We start from the raw sequence: 19,842 nt of genomic DNA, 5'->3' as shown, positions 1-19,842 counted from the left end.
CTCATCAGTACATTCACGTCTGATCAAAAATATTTTTTTCCAGAACCTGGTTTCTTAAATTTGCTACTTGGGTCGATAAGGACGTGATCCGATGTGAAGTAAATTGATGTATTTTAATAGATTGGTAAGGAGATTACATTTTTAAAGTTTGACTATGTCTCCATCTGTGTTCCCTCCACAGCAAGTCCTGGGTGAACCTCTACTGTGTGCTCACCAAGGGAGAGATTGGTTTCTACAAGGATGCCCGACACACCACCACGCCATACAATGACGAGCCACTACTCAACCTCAACACCTGTACCTGTGACAGTACGAATGGATACAAGAAGAAGAAAAACGCCTTCATCCTGAAGTAAGACTTAAGAGAGAAAAAAAAGAACCAACTGGTTCAAAAGTTCAAAAAGGAGTAAATGAGTAGTTTAAGAAGAATCAATTGACTGAATTTGCAATAACCTGAACACTTAAAACAAATATGCTCCCATATTTTATCTCAAAAATAATATTTTGATCTAAACTATTTGGAGTAAATAATTATGTTTATTCCATACCCAACAAATAGGTTGTAAAATAAATGAAAAAAAGAATACTCTTGAGACAATAACATGACCTCATGTACTGCACATGGTTCAAATAATGATTAAAACTGTAAATATGATAATACACATATAGCACCTTGGATCATAGGGCGACAAGACACCCGTAGCGTTCTGGTCTAAGTCAGCAACACTCAACACAGCTCTATTTCTTCTTCACAGAGTCCCAAATTCAGATGACTATATTTTCCTGGCCAAGGATGAGGTAAGGACGCCCTTTGTCCTTGTCTCATCTGTGTGTGTGTGTGTGTGTGTGTGTGTGTGTGTGTGTGTGTGTGTGTGTGTGTGTGTGTGTGTGTGTGTGTGTGTGTGGCAAAAGTAAATTCACTCAACCATGTTTCCATTGTTAAGATCCTAGGTGCTATGCAGAGTTCAGGAGGAGTTTTGTTAAACGCAACCACACACCACTCTTCCATTGACATACATTATTTTTAATCTAGCGCCACTCGGGGTACAAAGTGACAGTGCAACAGAGCTGGGCTGACGGCCACTGGTTTGCATGCTAACTTTAGTGGATATCAACTGTGTTTTGACGTCATGTCAAAATGGTTGTTTCTTATTCTGTATGTCTACTGTAGGTCATTTTTTTTAAATGTTTCAATCTAAAAGAACTCCACATAGCACTTTTAAGAATGGATTTCAGAATCTGCCAACCTGTGTTCAGGTCACTTTTTAGACTTTTTGGTTATTATTTGTAGGGGCCATATTGTTTCCAAATACGCAAATGAAACTCTCATCAAGCACAACCTTTCAGACAACAATGTTACTTACAAGGATACATTCCCCTTAAAACTTGCTTCACCACACAGAAAAAAAATATATTTTTTAATTGAAGTCTATCAATATGTACACAGTGATATTGATATGCCAGGCATGTCACTAGAGTGGTTCATCTTTTCAGAAGAATGCATCCATAAATTCATGGCTAGAATGTAGCTGCTCCCTCCCTGATTCTAAATAGCCATGGGCAGTAGCTCTCTGTTGTTATCAGTCTGCCCTTGCTCTGTAGGATTCTATCTTCCTCTGCTCTGCATACCTAGTCAGTAGCACTCTTAATTAGCATACCTAGTGCATCGTAATGCACTGATCTTAAACCACTGTACCTGGAACAGGGATAGAGAGACAGTATGTATATGTAGGGCCTTCAGGATCAGGATAGAGAAACTCTACTCCAACGCAATACTCTATCTTAGCTCCCCTATTGAAGTCATTAGTAGTGCTCTTTATGGGCTGTGTCAGGCAAGTAAAGCCAATGGAGAGGGTTCAGTTAGGTGTGGAGAGCAGGGACAGATGGTGGACATATATTGAAGGGGAGCACTGCACAGGGAGCTTTTGCTCTAACTGACTCACCCGACCATCTCCCCCGCAGGAGGAGTTCAAGAAGTGGGTGTCCAGCATCAACGCCTCCCTGAAGGAGCACGAAGACATCATCAAGTGGGAGAAGCCCACCACCTCGTCCACAGACCCAGACAAGTCGGAGCTGAATGTGCGCTCGGAAGGAGCTGACCGGTCCGAGGGAGCCGACCGCTCGGAGAGAGGCGACGGCTCGGAAAAGGCTGACGGCTCGGAAAAAGTCGACATGTCGGAGAGGGTGGAGGGCCGGGACCCAGGGTCGAGCACTTCTGGCAGGAGCAAATGATACATAGTCACTCGTGTGAGAGGTTATCCATCTACCAGTCAGTCAATCTATCTATCAATTGATCTATCTAGCTATCTTATCTGTCTATCTATCTATCTATTTATTTATTTATCTATCCATCTGTTCACCTACCCAGCCATTTATCTGAGCAGAGGTGAAAGAGGAAGGTTTATTTTTCAAAGTTTATCCCTCTTTCAGTCTCTCTTGCTTTCTCTTTCACACAACTCTTCTCCCTCTGTCTGCCCACATTACTTTGCTCTCTCTGTTTGAATTTCTGCCCGGGTGTGGCTGTGTAATGTGCGTGTGTCCACATCATAATAAGCTAACTATGGGTATACATCACTCTATATTACCACACAGTATTTCTAGGTATGCTCTTCTGAAGACTATTCAAGCCTTTGGAGATGGTGAAGTACCCCAAAATGCAGGAAAAAAACAATCTTTTTTGTTGTTTTCTGGAGCAGTGTATACACATTGGTTGCTTTAAATAGTTATTATTTATGTGATGTGGTGTGTAAAATCTACAGTTCTACAGTTCTTCCAAGTTTTTTTTTATTCTGTCAGTGTACTTTGATTTAGCAGATTTGCATCTTCCAGTGATACTGAAGCCACTAACAAAAGCGCACACCCACACACACAGACACACAGACACACACACACACACACACACACACACACACACACACACACACACACCTTGTGATAATATAACCCATACGTAGCATGTGTCTACCCACTTCACAAGAAAAATAGAATGCTATTACATCATGGGAACCAAACGATCAGCTTCACTCCATTTCTTTGCAGATCATCTAAAGATTCCAGAGGTTTCAGTGGGGTACACACATTGTATACTTGTAGCAGTGTGTATTTATTCTTAACTACAACTTAACACCTTAAAGGGCAGCACTGCAGTGATATAACTTAAAGGGGTGGGGGAAGGTTGGCGGACCACATACCTTTATGTTTCCTCTGTAGTGTATTTGTACTGGGCGTGTCTATTCTTCTATTCTATGGGCGTGTTTCCCTTCAAAAAAAAATGTTGGGTAGTCTTTTGTCTTAAAATTTGTCGTGTTTTAGGATACCATGCTGCCAGACCTGTACTAACCTTGAGCATTATGCTTTTCCAATGAAATATGTGGGGAGGAAAACCTGCAAGAAAATGTGAACATCCTGTATGTAGGGAAACCTGGAAATCGTAATATTGTCATTACAGTAATTAGGTAACATAATCAAATCAACATTCAAGATAGACAACAAGTCTTACCCATTATAAGTAGATAGCTTGCCTACTAAGGACATCTTTGGCTTCTCCAAGCTGTCCCTGGATTGTACCTTTTGAGACAGTTTACTAGTTAATAATGAAATCAGAGGTGGGTTGTCTTAGCATCCAATGCTTTACACAACAATTCACAAATGCACATGATTGTGTTCATCTGTGTGTACATGTGTACATCTGTGTTGACACTAATGTATGTGTGAATGTGTGTGTGCCTGTGTGTGTACACTAGTAAATCCAATCCAACAAGCTGTAATCAGTTGAAAACCAACCTCTTTTTCCATTTGTAAAAAATATACAACACAGCAAGCTAAATGTGTATTCATGGCTGGCTATATTCAGTAAAATGTAAAAAACGAGAGTCAGTCACTTCAATTAGATATTGTTAAAAATGCATTTACCACGTTGTATGCAGGGAAAAGCTCTTTCTTCACTTAACACTGCTTATCAGGTTTTTGTCATACTTTTTTTACATATCTTGTAGCTAAACCACTGGTCAGTAACAGCGAATGCTATGACCAGGGTGTGTCTGATTCTCCTTCACTGTAGGTCAGTGGGGTGTTTTGTTACTGTTGCTGTTGTCTTTTGTTTGTTTTTTAGCTGTGTGATGGAGTTTAATTCATTTTCAGATGAAGTTGCTGCTTGCATTGTGTGTGGCATCTCTGATGCTCTCTCACTCGCGCTGTCAGGGAATGAATGTTTGCTTACTCTTTTTACAGCCACATTTGTGGTGGTTTTCCTGCCTGCCAGAACTATTCATATGCATTCAATTAGTTATTTTAATTATAGTTTATTTATTTATTTCATTGGGGCAAGGTGAATGCCTCATGGAGAATCACTTGCATTGGTCTAGGCTATACAAAAAACTCCCAGTTTGAACCCTATCCTTGAACACGAAGACCAAACTGAGAGAAGAGGCAAACAATTTCACTCATACTATTGCATGATAGTTGTTTCCATCATGCCACAAGATCAACATTCTAGATGTTTTCTCTTGCAAAATTGTTCAGAGTTCCAGAACACTTGCTTCACTAAAAAGGTGGAGTGGTGTGTTTGTAAGGGGGCAAAACTATTTTCACAAGACACCATTTCTATTTACCTCAGTGTTACATGGTCAGCATAATGGAAAGTAAATTCATATCTCACACATCTCCGCATGCATAAAACACAGTGAACATGTCCTGTTCCTTTATTGGGTATTAGAGAGCAGCCACTTCACTAGAAAATTATGAATGGTGCTGGAATAAGTGAAAATACTGATTATTATTGCCAACTACAGGATTGCAGCCTTAAAAAGTCTCTGTCAAATGTTTATCTACTTTATAGCTTTGTGTGTCAGACAATTTAGTAGACCAGTTATTCACCAACCCTTCTGAATCACAAACCCCTTGCAAACACTGCAGTCACAACAATATACTGCTTTTTCAAAAGAAAATAAATTGAACATAGCGCTTTGTAAATTACATTTTAATGATGTCTTTTGGCTAACGATACAGCCATTTCTGCTGCTATGGGCTTCACATGTATGTTCACTCCAAAAAGACGCAAAACCAAACACTACCATCAAACAGGAAAGGGGACTGATGTTACAAGTGTTGTTTGCCAATACACTTCACCCTAGGTTGTACTTAAAGAGACACGCCACTGTACCACACAGACAAGCATTAGTGATAGAGGAGCTATGGGAATTCCCAGTGAAACCCTTTAACAGTGATCACACATACAGCAAACTGTCAGTATATCATGTAGAGTTGTGTAAACAGACATACTGTGTAGTTGAGGAATGTACAGTGTCCAAGTAAGCTATGTCAGCTGAAACTCATTGCCCTCTGTGCTTTTGGCTTACTGTGGTAGTAGATTTGGACCCCTCACCGTTTTATTATATTTAGAAAAATCGGAATCATTCCAAGTTGGCATTTCCCATTGAACAAAAGCAGGTACTCTTAAGGTAGTCTAAACTGTGTTACTTAAATGAGTGAGGATGCCAGGTTATTCTCCATGGCTCTCTCCGTACAACAGCTTTCCAGGCAAAGATTTATGGGGAAGGACTTGCAGTCCTTCACCAGTAGACTCCCCTGGTGTCTCCCAGGACAACGGCTGTGATTGGCATTGGAGAATCTCATTATAGATTGAGGCCACTAGCATTACCTTAGGGACGTCCACCCCTTGTTTTCCTAACACATGGCAGAGTTTCTGCAAGCACCTCCCTATTCCTACTCATTGTGAGACCCCTGCTGTTATGGCTTGGAGACGCGAATCAATCACTAGTCGATTAACTGAAGGGCTGGTCTTTAAAAAAATGTATTGAAACAAAAGTAATTGTTGTTGTTTTCTGTTGGGGAGGGGGGATGGAATTTAAGACATTTTCATTCCGTGACATCTGGATCTCACCAGTGTACAGTGTGTATATTGGTATAAAATGAATTATTTTTATGCAGTATTGTGTAGCTCTAACTCTGCTGATGAAGTATTGATCTAAAGTGAATATAAAAAAAATGCTATGTCCACCCAGACAACTGCGCAGGGCAGAATAGAATTGTACTCTATGGAATTTAATGTGGAAAATATCCAACAGAAGATAAGAGACACTCATGCAAGCTTTTGATTTTTGCACCTCCACACTGCCCTCTCCATTGCGCTGTGGCGAAGCAGGGTTTATGAGAACACCTGACATATGTATCTAGTATTGCACAACTTTTGCACAGCTCCTTGTATGTCTTTTCCCCCCCAAATTTGTCATTCAAAGGAAAACTCCCTGACTTTACTGTGGCAACAGGTCCGATTATAATAGAATGTGGCTGCCATGTGATTGATTGATGCTGTTCCCCTTTTCCCCTGTCTCTACCATCCATGTCTGTCTCCTCTGCACCCACTGATGTTGATCATTTGGAGGGGTAGGGGGGGGGGGGTGTGAGCTTGACTCGACAAAAGGGACTTCCTGGAGCCAGGCTCAATGTGAATAAAAAACGAATGGAACAACCTTACGAATCCAGTCAAGGCTACAGATTCTCCCCAGAACGTCTTTGACACAAAAAAAGCACAATGTTCTCCCCTACAAAAAGAAAAAGAATAAACAAAAACAAGAAATCAACATCCCATTGGAAGTGAGGGAAAAAGGATGAAGACTATCATCCTAACACAGACTCTGAGCCCCTTGTTTTTATGTTCGCACCAAACCCCCTAAAACCCCCTCCACTGAGACAGGTGGCATCATAGCGGGTACGGACAGCACTGTCCGACACACACTTACGGCCACAGGCCACCAACACACCCTTTCAGTGTACAAGGAACTATGGGAATCAGAATCCTGCTTGGACCACAACCTTTTGCTCTCACAGATGTGGACACCAACCTGCTCTATGTTTGTTGTTTGTGAAATTCAGTTTCTGTTTGTTTGCCATACACCCTGCAGCACCACCACCAAGCTTGCCCTGATAAGATTTTCTATTATTATTCAAAGCTTAGTTGCTTAAAAAGTCAAAGACTACTGTCAATTTTACTCCACAAGATATATCCCCCAGTAAAGATATATGGACTCTAAGTGGACTCTTCAGCTTGAAACCAATCAAGTAAGCCATTTCATATGAGGAACATAGAAGAAAAACACTACTAAGTTGCATGAACGAGAATATAGAGGCGATTTCTATGCAACAGCTGTGCATGTTTATAAAGGGTTCTACTCCTTCAGTACCCCCAGAGCAGGGCCAGATCGGTCCCAGTGCTGGCTACTAGCTGGGCCCCTCCTGGACAGGGCTGATGATGACTGTGTACAGAAGGACTGTGAAAGAAACAGATGACATGTGTAACTGAGATTTGTCATTTAAAATGAGAAAAAAAGAACAAAAACATCTCTGTGCTGATACCTTCACAGATTCATAAATACAGGTTGTATATATCAAACAGCTTGCGTGTCTTATTTGAAATCAACATTGCCACTTATTTGCCTTCATGTTTGGTTAACCTGCAAGTGTTCTTCCTCGGGTCATCCATAAACAGATCATCTGGTAAAGACCTGGACCTGCTCTGGCATGGAGCTAGTAGGGCACTGTGACTTCCACTGACATGCATTAACAGCAACACACTATCATATTGCTTTACATTTACATTTAGTAATTTAGCTGACTCTTTTATCCAAAGCACTGTGTTGTTAAATGCTAGATAGATACTGGAAAATATCTCAGTTTGTGGGACAAATATTATTTAGTTCAGAGTGTCTACTCAAGACATTCAAATTGATGCATTTACATGTATTATTTAATGCAAAGACCTTTGGTTAGCCTACTTGTTTGCAATAAGAGTGTTATTGTAAGTTTTACAGATCAATGTCGTGAGAAAAAAGAATCCTGTTGCTTTATATGATGTGATATTTTACTAAATTGTCTCTAAGAGTAGCCTAACTCAGATTTAATTCAAAATATTTCACTGTTGGTGACTGCTGTCAATGGTTGTGAACAGACTTGGGGTACTTATAATATTTCAGCAATCTTTGTAGCGATATTTCCAGTCTTCTGTGTATTTTTCTAATGAGCCATAATACGAACGATGAACGGTACGGGGCAGTATTGAGCCACTTATCTATGTGCGTGTCCTGTCAGTTTACTACCAAGAAAAGGAGGAGCATAAACTTCGTCTATGTAAAAAGATGGCGACCTGGCGCTGGGTCGGTATAGGTGTGCGAAACTTTCTACGGAGATCCTGGTCCAAAACCCCGTCTCTGCACCGCGCAGTTGGCACTACTGCTTTAGGATCTATCGTCGGAGGGGGGCTGTTATTTTTCTATAATCACCATGCACCGACCTGGAAGTTTTTGTCACACACCGTCCACGCAGCAGAGGAAGAGAAGGTAATGTAAACAGTAACATAGTTGCAAAGTTATTTCCAAGGCTATCCTAGGTAGCTGCGCGCACTAAAAGTCGAACAATTGATGATAAAAATCACTATGAAGTTAAAGGTGAAAAAGCATTTTGATGTGAGTTTTGAAGGCGTTGCGGACATATAGTAGCTACTGCCTTTTTTCCTGATCCTGTTGTTGTTGTTCGTGTCCAGATGACGTTCCGTAAATGTTTTCTGAAGGTAATACCTTTAGGGAATGTTCAGGGAAGGTTCCCTAAAGGTAGGCATATTACCTTCAGATAACCTAGGGAACGTTCCTTAAAGGTATGTGTTTGCTGGGTATAGGTTACTAACACACCCATACCTTGACATGGGCACGGCATTCCACCTCAGGTGTGTGGACTGCCGTCATACTTTGTCTGCGGGTATGTCTCATCACGTTGGAAAGTTATTGCTGCGTCCGTCTTTCGTAGTTAATAGCGTGTTAAATGTAGGCTATTCGCACCTGAACTGAGGAAGGCAGATGTAATGTAGGCACATACAGTAGGCCTAAGGTGAGATCAATGCAGCACAAATCATTCTTTCACACAAACTTATACGTCAGAGCACTTGAAGTGCAAACAATATCGGATTTTTGGTTGATTTGACAATCAGTTAACTTCGAAACAGGCACTTTACTTTGAATAGACAATAGAAATATATCATAAAGCTAGGAGTGATTGACGTCAAAGAATCTAGGATCAACATTTGACACCTCCGATATGTTAGTGTTCTAAAGACGTCAAATAGCCCAGTTACCAGGAGCCAGAAGTGAACACACATGGATGGCTATAAAAACTGTGCTTTCGTTATACAACTAAACACGACAAAATACTTGTATAACCCTTGAGCCAGCTCCTTACTGTGATCTCAATGGCAATGCAGCGTTTGTTGCACCTCCAACAGCATGGCATCCCAAAAACGCCCACAAATACCCTTATGTTTGTGTGAAAGAATTAATACGTTGATCATGTTGATGTTGTGTGAAATAATTGGCCTAGCCTACTTATTCGGTGGATGCATTTCATAATCTGAAAGTGGAACCTCTTGTTTTAGGAGGCTGAGTTCCCCACGCCTAATATGTCGCCAAGGCGAATGCGCTTCAACCAGTTTGCCTCATTGATGTACGAAATGGAACCTTACATGACTCCACGAGACTTTCTCTTCTCTGTCCTCCTGGAGGTTGTTGACCGTAAGTAGGCTACTGTCCTGTAGAAACCTGTCCATCTGTGATGAAAGAGCCTCTTCATTTGTAATTCCATCTACCTTTTCATTTTTAATCTCTGTCAAACTCGGAGTGAGAAAGAGAACAATTTAGTTAACCTGCTTACTCTGAGAAGGCCTGTTTAATTTCTTAAAAAGAAGGGTCGGTGCAGTAATGGTCAGCTGCCACTGCAGGAGCATAGTGCAGAGACCAACCTTTGTCCTGGTGTCAAATGTTTACAAACTGCATACTAGGGCATTCTCCTTCAAAAGTGAGTTTTTCCTCAGAGGCCCTTCTTCCATTCACAGTAAACACACTAGCTGAAATTATGTAGACCTTACATAACTGCACTTGTCATCCTGGTAAATGTCCTACAGTTTCGATGAAAGAAATGTAAATGCTTGTAGATTAAGCTTGATGCAAAATGTCAGGGCCAAAGAAATGCGAACAGTATAAAGGCAGTAAAACCCCTCACAAAGTTAAAAAAAAATAAAATAAACAGGGACAGAATTATAATGTTTTTAAGTCCTGAAGCTACTGTTTGTGCAACTAAAGTTGCTACTTTGAAGTGTAGCTGTGTCTAACTTTGATTTGACATATGCACATTGTATGTTTACAGGTAAACTACAAAAGAAAGTCTTAACCAAAAAGGTGAGCTTGTTGTTTCGTCTTTGCTGATTGTACTGGATCTTCCTGGAAGTCTCATTAGAAATGTGTATATATATATATATATATATATATCTCAGAGCTTTGATGTTTCCAAATTCTGTTTGAACCCTTTCAGGAAGTTGACATAATGATGAACACTGCATCACGGGCTAAGGCTGGAAACAACTTATTCAGGAACTTTGGTGATGATGGTGAGCACACACACACACACACACACACACACACACACACAGACACACGGTCTATGAACTCAGAGATGGTTCCTGAACGAGCACCTCTCTACGGTTTAATCCAGAGAAAAGATGAGCCCACCAGGTCCATCCGATAGGCTCGTTTGAAGAGAGGCTCCTGCAGAGCTCTGTGCCAGCCCTCTTACTCTCTCTTTACTCCTTCATTTTGTGAGATGACTATAATGAGGCATGTTTTTCACTCTCTTTCTTTCTTTCATTCTTTCTTTCTTTCTCTCTCTCTCTCTCTCTCTCATCTCCCCAGGCCTGATCTCCTACACAGAGTACTTGTTTCTGCTGACCATTATCACCAGTAAGTGTCTAATTATAACAGCACAGGGTAGCAAGTTGATGTGATGGCTCTGTGAACTTCACTGAACATCATCTAACCTTACTTTGACTCGATCTGATGAATAACTCTGCTGCCCCAGTAAACTAAATTCGGCTCAGTGGATGATCTAGTGCGGAACGTAAGCACAGATGCTCTTATGAGTTGCCTTGATGGTGTGATTCTGTTGCTCCTGTCTCTTGGGGAAATGCATGGCCCTTGCATGTCTTACCTAGTGTATTGGCATAATTATAGTTGACGAGTTGAGTCCTGTTATACAGTTGTCCTTTAATGGTGCAATGAAGTGTTTGCTGACTGGTTCCTCTGTGGTCTTGGTATGCAGTTTAATGACGAGGGGATGAGAAGTTAAGACTCTAAGACTCTCATTATTATTACTATTATTAGTACTCTGTTATTAGTACTATTTAGTTATGCTATTATCTTGAAAAGAGGGTTTAACAACAAAATGTTGTGGAATGGACTTGTAAAACCTTTCATCCCCACCACAAAAAATGTAATGATCAGAGATCTGTCAGCAAGCGCTTCACTTTGCTATTGGGAAGCTATTAGCAGTGTTTGTTGATGGGTCATTCCGTGTGAAATCACCCAATTTCAGCACAATTTGGCAGGTGACCCTCTCCGAAAAAATCTGAAAAAAATCACAGGTGTTTGTAGACCAAATCCATGCATAGATCTTAAATAGTATATCTGGATAACTAATCGTTGCAAAACTACAGCCCTTTGAAACTTCAAGTCATTTTAAGCATTGTGGTGAACAATCCTTTTTGTTTAACTTCCAGCATTATTGGCTCTTTTGGTATTTCACACACATTAGTGAAACTATGTGAATAGAAGTACATTTTCCTGTTGAATTAAAAAATCCAATCGGATCAGGCGTATCTTGTGTACTTTCCCCTCTGCAAAGCTCTGAAAATGGCTATAAATTCATAATGTGAAAAGACATCATCACTTTTGAGGGCTTCTCATTCAGAAAGTATGTGACACAAATTCATCAGATTTTTTTCCTACACATATATGTATTATAAGGTCCTGTCCGTGCATTAACTTTGGTTGTTATCATTTTCATATTTTCAGAGCATTTTTTTAAAATTGGGCCTGATTTTCAAAAAGCCTTTTTTCATCTTCTCATTTCACCACGTGGACAGTTAACAGGATTTTTTTTAAATTTACCATTTATCATTCTGTATGTGAGGATCATCTGCCCAAAATGTGGGCTTGTTGCTGAGTTTCTTCATTGAGATAAGATTTTTTTTAAATATTGTCTATAAATCCACTGAATTTGTACTGGATCTGCAGTACCACTTTGCACCACATGTGGTGCTCTTTTAATACAATGGAAGTCAATGGAAGAGTAAGAGAGTCACTTGTTTGCTGCACATATCCAATCTAAACACACAGTTTATGGTTCATAGTTGAATTGGTCCAAATAATTATTGCAACATGAACAACATACTACTCATACATAAATCTTAATTAAAGAAAATAAACTGATCGATCAAGTAAATTATACACACATAAGACTGACTGGTCATCATACATGCAGCAAGATTTAATTACCATCTTTGTAATGAGTTTTCTACACCAGCTTTAACCTATCAGTGCCTATGTGAGTACTTTAATAATTACTAGCCAACTGGTTAGGCAAAGTCTATATCCATCGTCATATGCATGGGATGCAGTCCTCTGTGATACATAGACAAAGAGTATCAAGATGGAGATCAGTGCTTTGTCTCCATGTGATCTGGGAAAGAAGTTGGAAAATGAATGTCATAAAGGAACATATTCAAGAAACAATGGGTTTCTAAAATTCAGTTCATCAAGGTATTTCACTTGATGAAGATGACCATGTGTGTTTTCATCACAAGTATTCATAACAAGGTTTGAGGACTCGTGGATCCAAGAGGCATTTGTAAAAAGATGATAAATCGTTAGTATTGATTTTTATGCATCTGACAATGCACTGAATTTTAGAAACCCCTTTTTACTTGAACCATATGAACCATAAACTGTGTGTTTAGATTGGATATGTGCAGCAAACAAGTGACTCTCTTACTCTTCCATTGACTTCCATTGTATTAAAAGAGCACCACATGTGGTGCAAAGTGGTACTGCAGATAAAGTACAAATTCAGTGGATTTATAGACAATATTTGTAAAAAATCTTATCTCAATGAAGAAACTCAGCAACAAGCCCACATTTTGGGCAGAGGCTCCTCACATACAGAATGATATATGGTAAAATTAAAAAAAATCCTGTTAACTGTCCACGTGGTGAAATGAGAAGATGAAAACGGGCTTTTTGAAAATCAAGCCCAATTTAATAAAAATGCTCTGACAATGTGATAATGTTAACAACCAAAGTTAATGCATGGACATGACCTTATAATCCATACATGAGTGGGAAAAAAATCTGATGAATTTGTGTCACATACTTTTTGAATGAGAAGCCTTCAAAGGTGGTGATGTTTTTTCACATTATGAATTTATAGCCATTTTCAGAGCTTTGCAGAGGGGGAATTACACAAGATACACCTGATTTGATTGGATTGTTAAATTCAACAGGGAAATGTACTTCTATTCACATAGTTTCACTAATGTGTGTGAAATACCAAAAGAGCCAATAATGTTGGAAGTTGAACAAAAAGGATTGTTCACCACGATGCTTAAAATGACTTGAAACTTCAAAGGGCTGTAGTTTTGGAACCATTAGTGATACAGATATACTATTTAAGATTTATGCATAGGTTTGGTCTACAAACACCTGTGAGTTTTTTCAGATTTTTTGGGAGAGGGTGACCTGCCAGCCACTGGGTGATTTGACACGGAATGACCCTGATGATATTAACCGCCGGGCTACACTGGGCATGCAACTGAAGCGTTCCGCTCGAATGTGCATCTGGTGTAGCCGGTTCCATTGATTATAGTGGAAGCTAATTGTTGCAGCATACAGTAGACTTTGTGAACAGAACACGGTGCGCACGGTGTAGCCCGACTTAGAAAGGCTATGTGAGTTGCTTTACCAAGCCCTGCATTGTGATTCCAGAGCCTCACACTGGATTTCATATAGCTTTCAAAATGCTTGATATCGATGGCAATGAGCATGTGGACAAAAAGGAGTTTGCAAAGGTAGGTCATTTTAACTTGTTCTAAAATGACTTTGATTGTGTGTGTATTACTGTGTCTCCACATGCTAAAATCCCTAATGCCATTGAACCACATCCTAACACCTTCTTATGTGTATGCATGAAATGAAAGAGGCACAACAGAGTTCATTATTATTTGAAAGAACCACAGAAGTGTGGTAGTATATTATCAATGACAGGTGTTGATATACAGTGCAACCGGAAAGTATTCAGACCCTTTCAAGTTTTCCACATTTTGTTATGTTTTAGGCTCATCTTAAAATGGATTCAGTTCATTTTTTCTCTCATCAATCTACAAACAATACTCTAACACTCCACAAAAAATCAGGTGTTTGGAGTGTTTTGTAAATATATGAAAAATAAAAGTCTGAAATATTCAATTTACATAAGTATTCAGACCATTTTTGTTGCAATTGATCTCTGGTGCATCCTACTTACAATGGTCTTTAAGATGCTTCTACAACTTGATTAGAGTCCACCTGTGCCTAAATTAATTCATTGGCCATTATTAGGAGAGGTACAGTAGACATCTCTTTATATACAGTCTCACAGTTGATGGTATATGTCAGAGTGAAAACCAAGCGACAAGGTCAAGAGAATTGTCCGTAGACCTGTGAGACAGGGTTGTGTTAAGACACAGATCTGGGGAAGGATACAAGAACATTTCTGTAGCATTGAAAGTGCCCAAGAGCAAGGTAGCCTCCATTATTCTCAACTGGAAAAGTTTGAAACAACTAACAGTCTTCCTAGATCTGGCCGCTCAGCCAAACTGAGTAATCCAGGATGCAGGGCTTTGGTCAGACAGGTAAGCAAGGACCCAATGGTCACTATGAATGAGATCCAGAGTTCCTTTGAGAGGATGAGAGAAGCGTAAAGAAGGACAAAAATCAGTGCAGCACTCCACCAATTAGGCCTTTATGGTAGAGTGGACAGATGGAGGCCATTTTTTGCCAGGAGTTTGCCAAAAAGCACCTGAACGACTCTCATACCATGACAAGTAAAATCATCTAGGCTGATGAAACAAAGACTGAACTATTTGGCCACAATTCCCAATGGTGTGTGGAACAAACTAGGCACGAAGCTACACTGATGTTTGTCCTTCTTTATGCTTCTCTCATCCTCTCAAAGGAACTCTGAATCTCATTCATAGTGACCATTACGTCCTTGGTTACCAGTCAAAGCCCTTTTGTCCCGAATTACTCAGTTTGGCTGAGTGGGCAGATCTAGGAAGACTGTTAGTTGTTTCAAACTTTTCCAGTTGAGAATAATGGAGGCTACCGTGCTCGACCTTGTGGCTTGGTTTTCACTCTGACATACACCATCAACTGTGAGACCTTATAAAACGAGATGTTGGCCTGTAATGGGCAATGAATTAATTTAGGCACAGGTGGACTCTAATCAAGTTGTAGAAGCATCTCACTTTTATTTTTAATAAATTTACAAAACACTCCAAACGCCTGATTTTTTTGTGGAGTGTTGGAGTATTGTGTGTAGATTGATGAGAAAAAAACCTGAATTGAATCCATTTCATGAGTCTGAAATATAACAAAATGTGGAGAACTTGAAAAGGCCTGAATACTTTCCGGTTGCACTGTAGTTCATCTCAGCTCGTCAATGGTCTTGTCTTGTCATCAACGGTAGCTTTTGTTTTTCATATTGATGGAGAATATCGTGACAGGTAAAGCATGTGTTTGGAATAAGTTGTTTGTTTATTGTAACACACTTCTCTGTGTCTCCAGCTGAGTTATTGATCTGAATGTAAAGCACACATAGATAAAATAAAAGGCTGAGTGAGGAAAAGCCCCTCTGAGACACTTAAAAGAGTGCACTGCCAAGTGGCTTTGGCCTCTCAAGTTTCCCTTTCCTGTGTCATAGCTTGAAAGGTTGCCAAGAGTGACAAGTGTCCCATCATGTGCTACTGTATGCATGTGTGAGTGAACAGAGGGATTTTTCATAAGCTAGTCAAACAATTAACAATCAAGCTGAATGGAAATATTGCATGTGCCCCCTTACTGTTATAAGACTTTTCACTGAATAAACCTCTCTGTAGTCATTTGATCGGAACTTAACACCCTGTTATTTTATGTACATTTCTTATTGCTGCTTTAATGTGGATATATCAGAAGGGTAAGTAGAGATACGCAATGATCTGATTTTAGAAGATCTCGCTCAACTTGATAGATTTTGACTTGTCAATGTAACATGTGGGTATAAAGTTGAGTTTTTTTGTCTTTATAGTTGAAGAAAATCCTTGCGAAAAGAAAAACGAAGAATCTTCCTGAAAGTATCACTGAGGTAAACAATATCCTCTCTCTCTCGCCCTGTGATATTCTTTTAGTTATGCCCTGTGGTACTTGAGAGAACCTCTGTAACAGGACCATTTTTGAAAAGCTTAATTTAGCTGGTTTACATTCTGAGCTCCCGTGGGCTCTGCTCTGAACAGCTCCGTTTCCACAATGGTCCAAATTCAGCTAATCAGGCACCCTCACTAAAGTGCATTCTCACCTACCAATTGTGGGTATCGCCTAGAGTCGCTGTAGAGTACTTACACATTCTCTGTTCGCTTGACAGTGTTCATTAATAATAAATGTAAAATAAATGGCCTGTGAACTGCACCTGTCCTGCCTAACAGAATGTGACCACTGAGGACACAGAGGAGGTGAGCACCACCCTGCAGGCTTTCTTCTTCGGACGCGATGGCAAGAAGAAGCTTCAGTACAAAGAATTCAGCAGGTGAATCCTCTTGTCCTCTGGGCTGCTCTCCACTGACAGATTATTAGCATGTGCTGTGAAAGTCTCATTCAAGACTTATTGAGATCATTGCCTGCCAGGATATATTTAGGAAGATGCTAATCTGTTGGAGGCATGTGTGTGAGCCTCATTGTTTTTCATTTGTTTGGCGTTAATTGACTTCTACGAGCACATTGTGCCTCTGGGATACAATTAAAGTTAATCATCTTTTTTTTTGATTGATTTTATTTTTAAATCCCTTGCACCCTCTTACTGTGACAATAACATCTTTTAATATAAAAATCATTTCATCTTAACTGATTCTTTTTTTTTTTATCTTTTTCTGTTTCAGATTTATGGAGGACTTGCAGGCGGAAGTGCATGAGATGGAGTTCCTGCAGTTCTCCAAGGGCATGGACACCATGCGCAGGGAGGACTTTGCCGAGTGGCTGCTGCACTACACCAACGAAGAGGATAACGAGGCCTACTGGGAGAATATGAGAAAGAGGATCCCCACTGGCCAGGTGCTGGAGTTCACACACACACACACACACACACACAATGCATGCTCAGTTACGTAGCATTATGTAACATACAGTGAGAAGTACTGGAATGAGGAATGTAGAAACTGGAAGTTACGTTTTGGTGTGAAATAAGGAGGCATGGGAGGTTATATCGACTCCCAGAGTCTATGTGTGATGTGTGCTCACCTGCAGGGTTTTTATCTTGGTTTGTCTCTCCTTCAGAGTATATCATTTGCTGAGTTTAAAGCCTTCTGTCTGTTCACCAATAACCTGGAGGACTTTGCCTTTACGGTTAAGATGATCAGTGAAGCTAACCGACCAATTGGAATGGGTAATGTTCTAGTCTACTATGTTGGATATCATTTAATTTTTATTAAAAGTAAATGTCTTAGCACCACTTCTGTCCCTATATGTTCATTGAATAGATAATTGAATGGATTGGGTTGGCCAATATTGAGAACTGATGAAGATCTCTTTTTTCATCATGCACCCTGTCTTTCTCTGCATTTTCATTGGGCAGAGAGTGTACCATGTATAGCAGAAAAGTTCAACTCATTAATTCCTTTCTTGAATACATGCAAATTGTGTAGTAATTGTGGAATGTAATGTAAAAAAAATGTGTATTAGATTTAAATTGTTTTTGTTTACTGGGCAGTTACCCTCTGATTGGAGCTTTGTCACTGAGACTGACGGACAGCTTCTTCCTGTGTCCTCTCCTCTGAAATGCAGCCCAGTTTAAGAGAGCTGTGAAGATAGCCACAGGCCACGAGCTGTCCGAGAACGTCCTGGACACTGTGTTCAAGATCTTCGACATGGACGGAGACAACTGCCTGAGCCACAAGGAGTTCATCGGCGTGATGACGGACAGGGTCCTGCGGGGACTGAGGGTAAAGGCTCTCCGCTTAACCTACTGTGCCACCGTAACCAGACATGTGCTAACATTAGCTTATCCTACTGTGCCACCGTAACCAGACATGTGCTAACATTAGCTTGTCCTACTGTGCCACCGTAACCAGACATATGCTAACATTAGCTTAACCTACTGTGCCACCGTAACCAGACATATGCTAACATTAGCTTAACCTACTGTGCCACCGTAACCAGACATGTGCTAACATTAGCTTAACCTACTGTGCCACCGTAACCAGACATGTGCTAACATTAGCTTAACCTACTGTGCCACCGTAACCAGACATTTGAATGCTGCTAAAGCCGATAAGAAGACTTTCAGCTGAGTTCAGTGTTTATGTGCGTGTGCGTGTGCGTGTGCGTGTGTGTGTGTGTGTGTGTGTGTGTGTGTGCGTGCGCAGGTCCAGCCCAACCATGGCCTCTCTGGCTACTGGCGTTGTGTGAAGAGGGAGACTCTGAAAGGCGCCCAGGAGGCTCTGAGAGAAACTGGCAGTCCATTTTGACCGGGACAGAGGACGGGGATCAGGTGTGGCCTGACTCCAGGTGACCTGGGACTCACAGGGGTGTGGTCATGCTAATCTCTCCGCATGACATTATTCTAAAAGATGACAAGAAAAGCCAATCCATGTCTAGACCTGAAGCATAAAAGGAAAAGGGAAATTAGATGTGTACTGATTTAATTATTATTGGGATTTGCTCAAGATACTGTATATATCCATGCTTCATCCTGTCGGGATGCTAAACAAGAGCCCTGTAATAATAAGACATGTAACACCATGGTGGATGTACTGAAAATAAAAGAGTATTGTGTGTGGTTGTGCAGATATGTTGAGGCAAGTTCACTGCTTAGCTTCACAGCGAAAGACAAGTCATCCGCTTCAGATGAGATGAGTTAATGCTGAATATACTATTTTGAGCAAGTGTGTTTACCCTTTATCGAATATTCAATTTGTTGACCTACATGTTTGAAGTTGTTGTTTCAGCTTGACCACTGACCAACTTTAGGAAAACATCAGCCACTAGGCCTATGACTATCAAATTATGATAGTTTTTGTTTTTGTTGTTGTTTTGCTTTGGTTTGGTTTGTGCAATGCACTTCAAAGCTGAAATTATTTCTGAGATACCAAAGAGAGTTAATGGATGACCGTTTGACCAAGTTTACAACAATCCTTTGGCACTTTGTTTTAAGGACTTTGACAAAGCGCTTGTTTTTAAGGTGACATCAGTGCCATCTGTCCCAACTTTCTAGAAACCACTGTCAAAAGACTCCCACTGTTTTCAAGGACAATGACACAGAATCTAAATGAACTCTGTTCATTGTTTTTTGGCTGTTCCTCTACAAAAATGCTATCTAACCTGCGTATGTGAGTTTACATTTTTGGTGTATTGGTTTATGTGAACTTCAACCTGTGGATGATCTGTTGACAAATGTTTTTCTTTGCACTTGAATTTATCACAACTTAAGGCATGTGTGGCTGCTTTTTAACCAGAACCTCTATAAACTAGAAGTCATGCCCTGTTTTAGACATTAAAATGTCTATATTATGAGTTATTTTGTGTGTTTACTACTCACTTTCGTTTAAAATCATGCAGAAATTAATTTGGTATGTGTGTTTCGGTTGTCATAAATGTGTCTAACTGGTTTGGTACAAATAACAAATGTAGCATTAAAATGCTCTTTATAACTATAAATCGTGTGGTGTTT

The 19,842-nt window shown here is 40.1% G+C and overlaps 2 protein-coding genes across 2 annotated transcripts in view; both read left to right on the top strand.

Annotated features, from left to right (window-relative positions):
• sptbn4a (spectrin, beta, non-erythrocytic 4a) overlaps nucleotides 1-2,232 on the top strand; it is a 36,372-nt gene extending 34,140 nt beyond the window's left edge. The window contains exons 17-19 of the mRNA XM_076274933.1: nucleotides 182-352; nucleotides 756-798; nucleotides 1,963-2,232. Coding sequence (XP_076131048.1) covers nucleotides 182-352; nucleotides 756-798; nucleotides 1,963-2,232 — 484 coding nt within the window. The remainder of the gene's footprint in view (nucleotides 1-181; nucleotides 353-755; nucleotides 799-1,962) is intronic.
• Nucleotides 2,233-8,146: 5,914 nt separating this feature from the next.
• Nucleotides 8,147-19,829, top strand: micu2 (mitochondrial calcium uptake 2). The gene is made up of 12 exons (XM_076273816.1): nucleotides 8,147-8,354; nucleotides 9,440-9,575; nucleotides 10,207-10,238; nucleotides 10,372-10,447; nucleotides 10,749-10,796; nucleotides 13,875-13,957; nucleotides 16,213-16,269; nucleotides 16,607-16,707; nucleotides 17,057-17,228; nucleotides 17,451-17,559; nucleotides 17,958-18,115; nucleotides 18,539-19,829. The coding sequence occupies exons 1-12, from the start codon at nucleotides 8,154-8,156 to the stop codon at nucleotides 18,638-18,640; spliced, it is 1,275 nt and encodes a 424-aa protein (XP_076129931.1). The 5' UTR covers nucleotides 8,147-8,153; the 3' UTR covers nucleotides 18,641-19,829.
• The last annotated feature ends 13 nt before the right edge of the window (nucleotides 19,830-19,842 follow it).

Source organism: Alosa pseudoharengus, unplaced genomic scaffold (assembly GCF_046254945.1).
Source record: "Alosa pseudoharengus isolate Yale_2024_CS ecotype anadromous, Long Island Sound unplaced genomic scaffold, YU_APseudo_1.1 YU_APseudo_1.1_scf_8, whole genome shotgun sequence".
Lineage (NCBI taxonomy): Eukaryota > Metazoa > Chordata > Actinopteri > Clupeiformes > Clupeidae > Alosa > Alosa pseudoharengus.
Note: the sequence above shows the minus strand (reverse complement) of the source record. Positions and strands in the feature narration are given on the sequence as shown.

What these genes read in the sequence shown, in the direction of transcription:
- micu2 (XM_076273816.1), top strand. Translation starts at nt 8,154, where the DNA reads ATGGCGACCTGGCGCTGGGTCGGTATAGGTGTGCGAAACTTTCTACGG. An exon ending in CAGGAACTTTGGTGATGATG is followed by an intron (nt 10,448 to 10,748) that starts GTGAGCACACAC and finishes TCATCTCCCCAG; the next exon opens with GCCTGATCTCCTACACAGAG. An exon ending in ACAAAAAGGAGTTTGCAAAG is followed by an intron (nt 13,958 to 16,212) that starts GTAGGTCATTTT and finishes TTGTCTTTATAG; the next exon opens with TTGAAGAAAATCCTTGCGAA.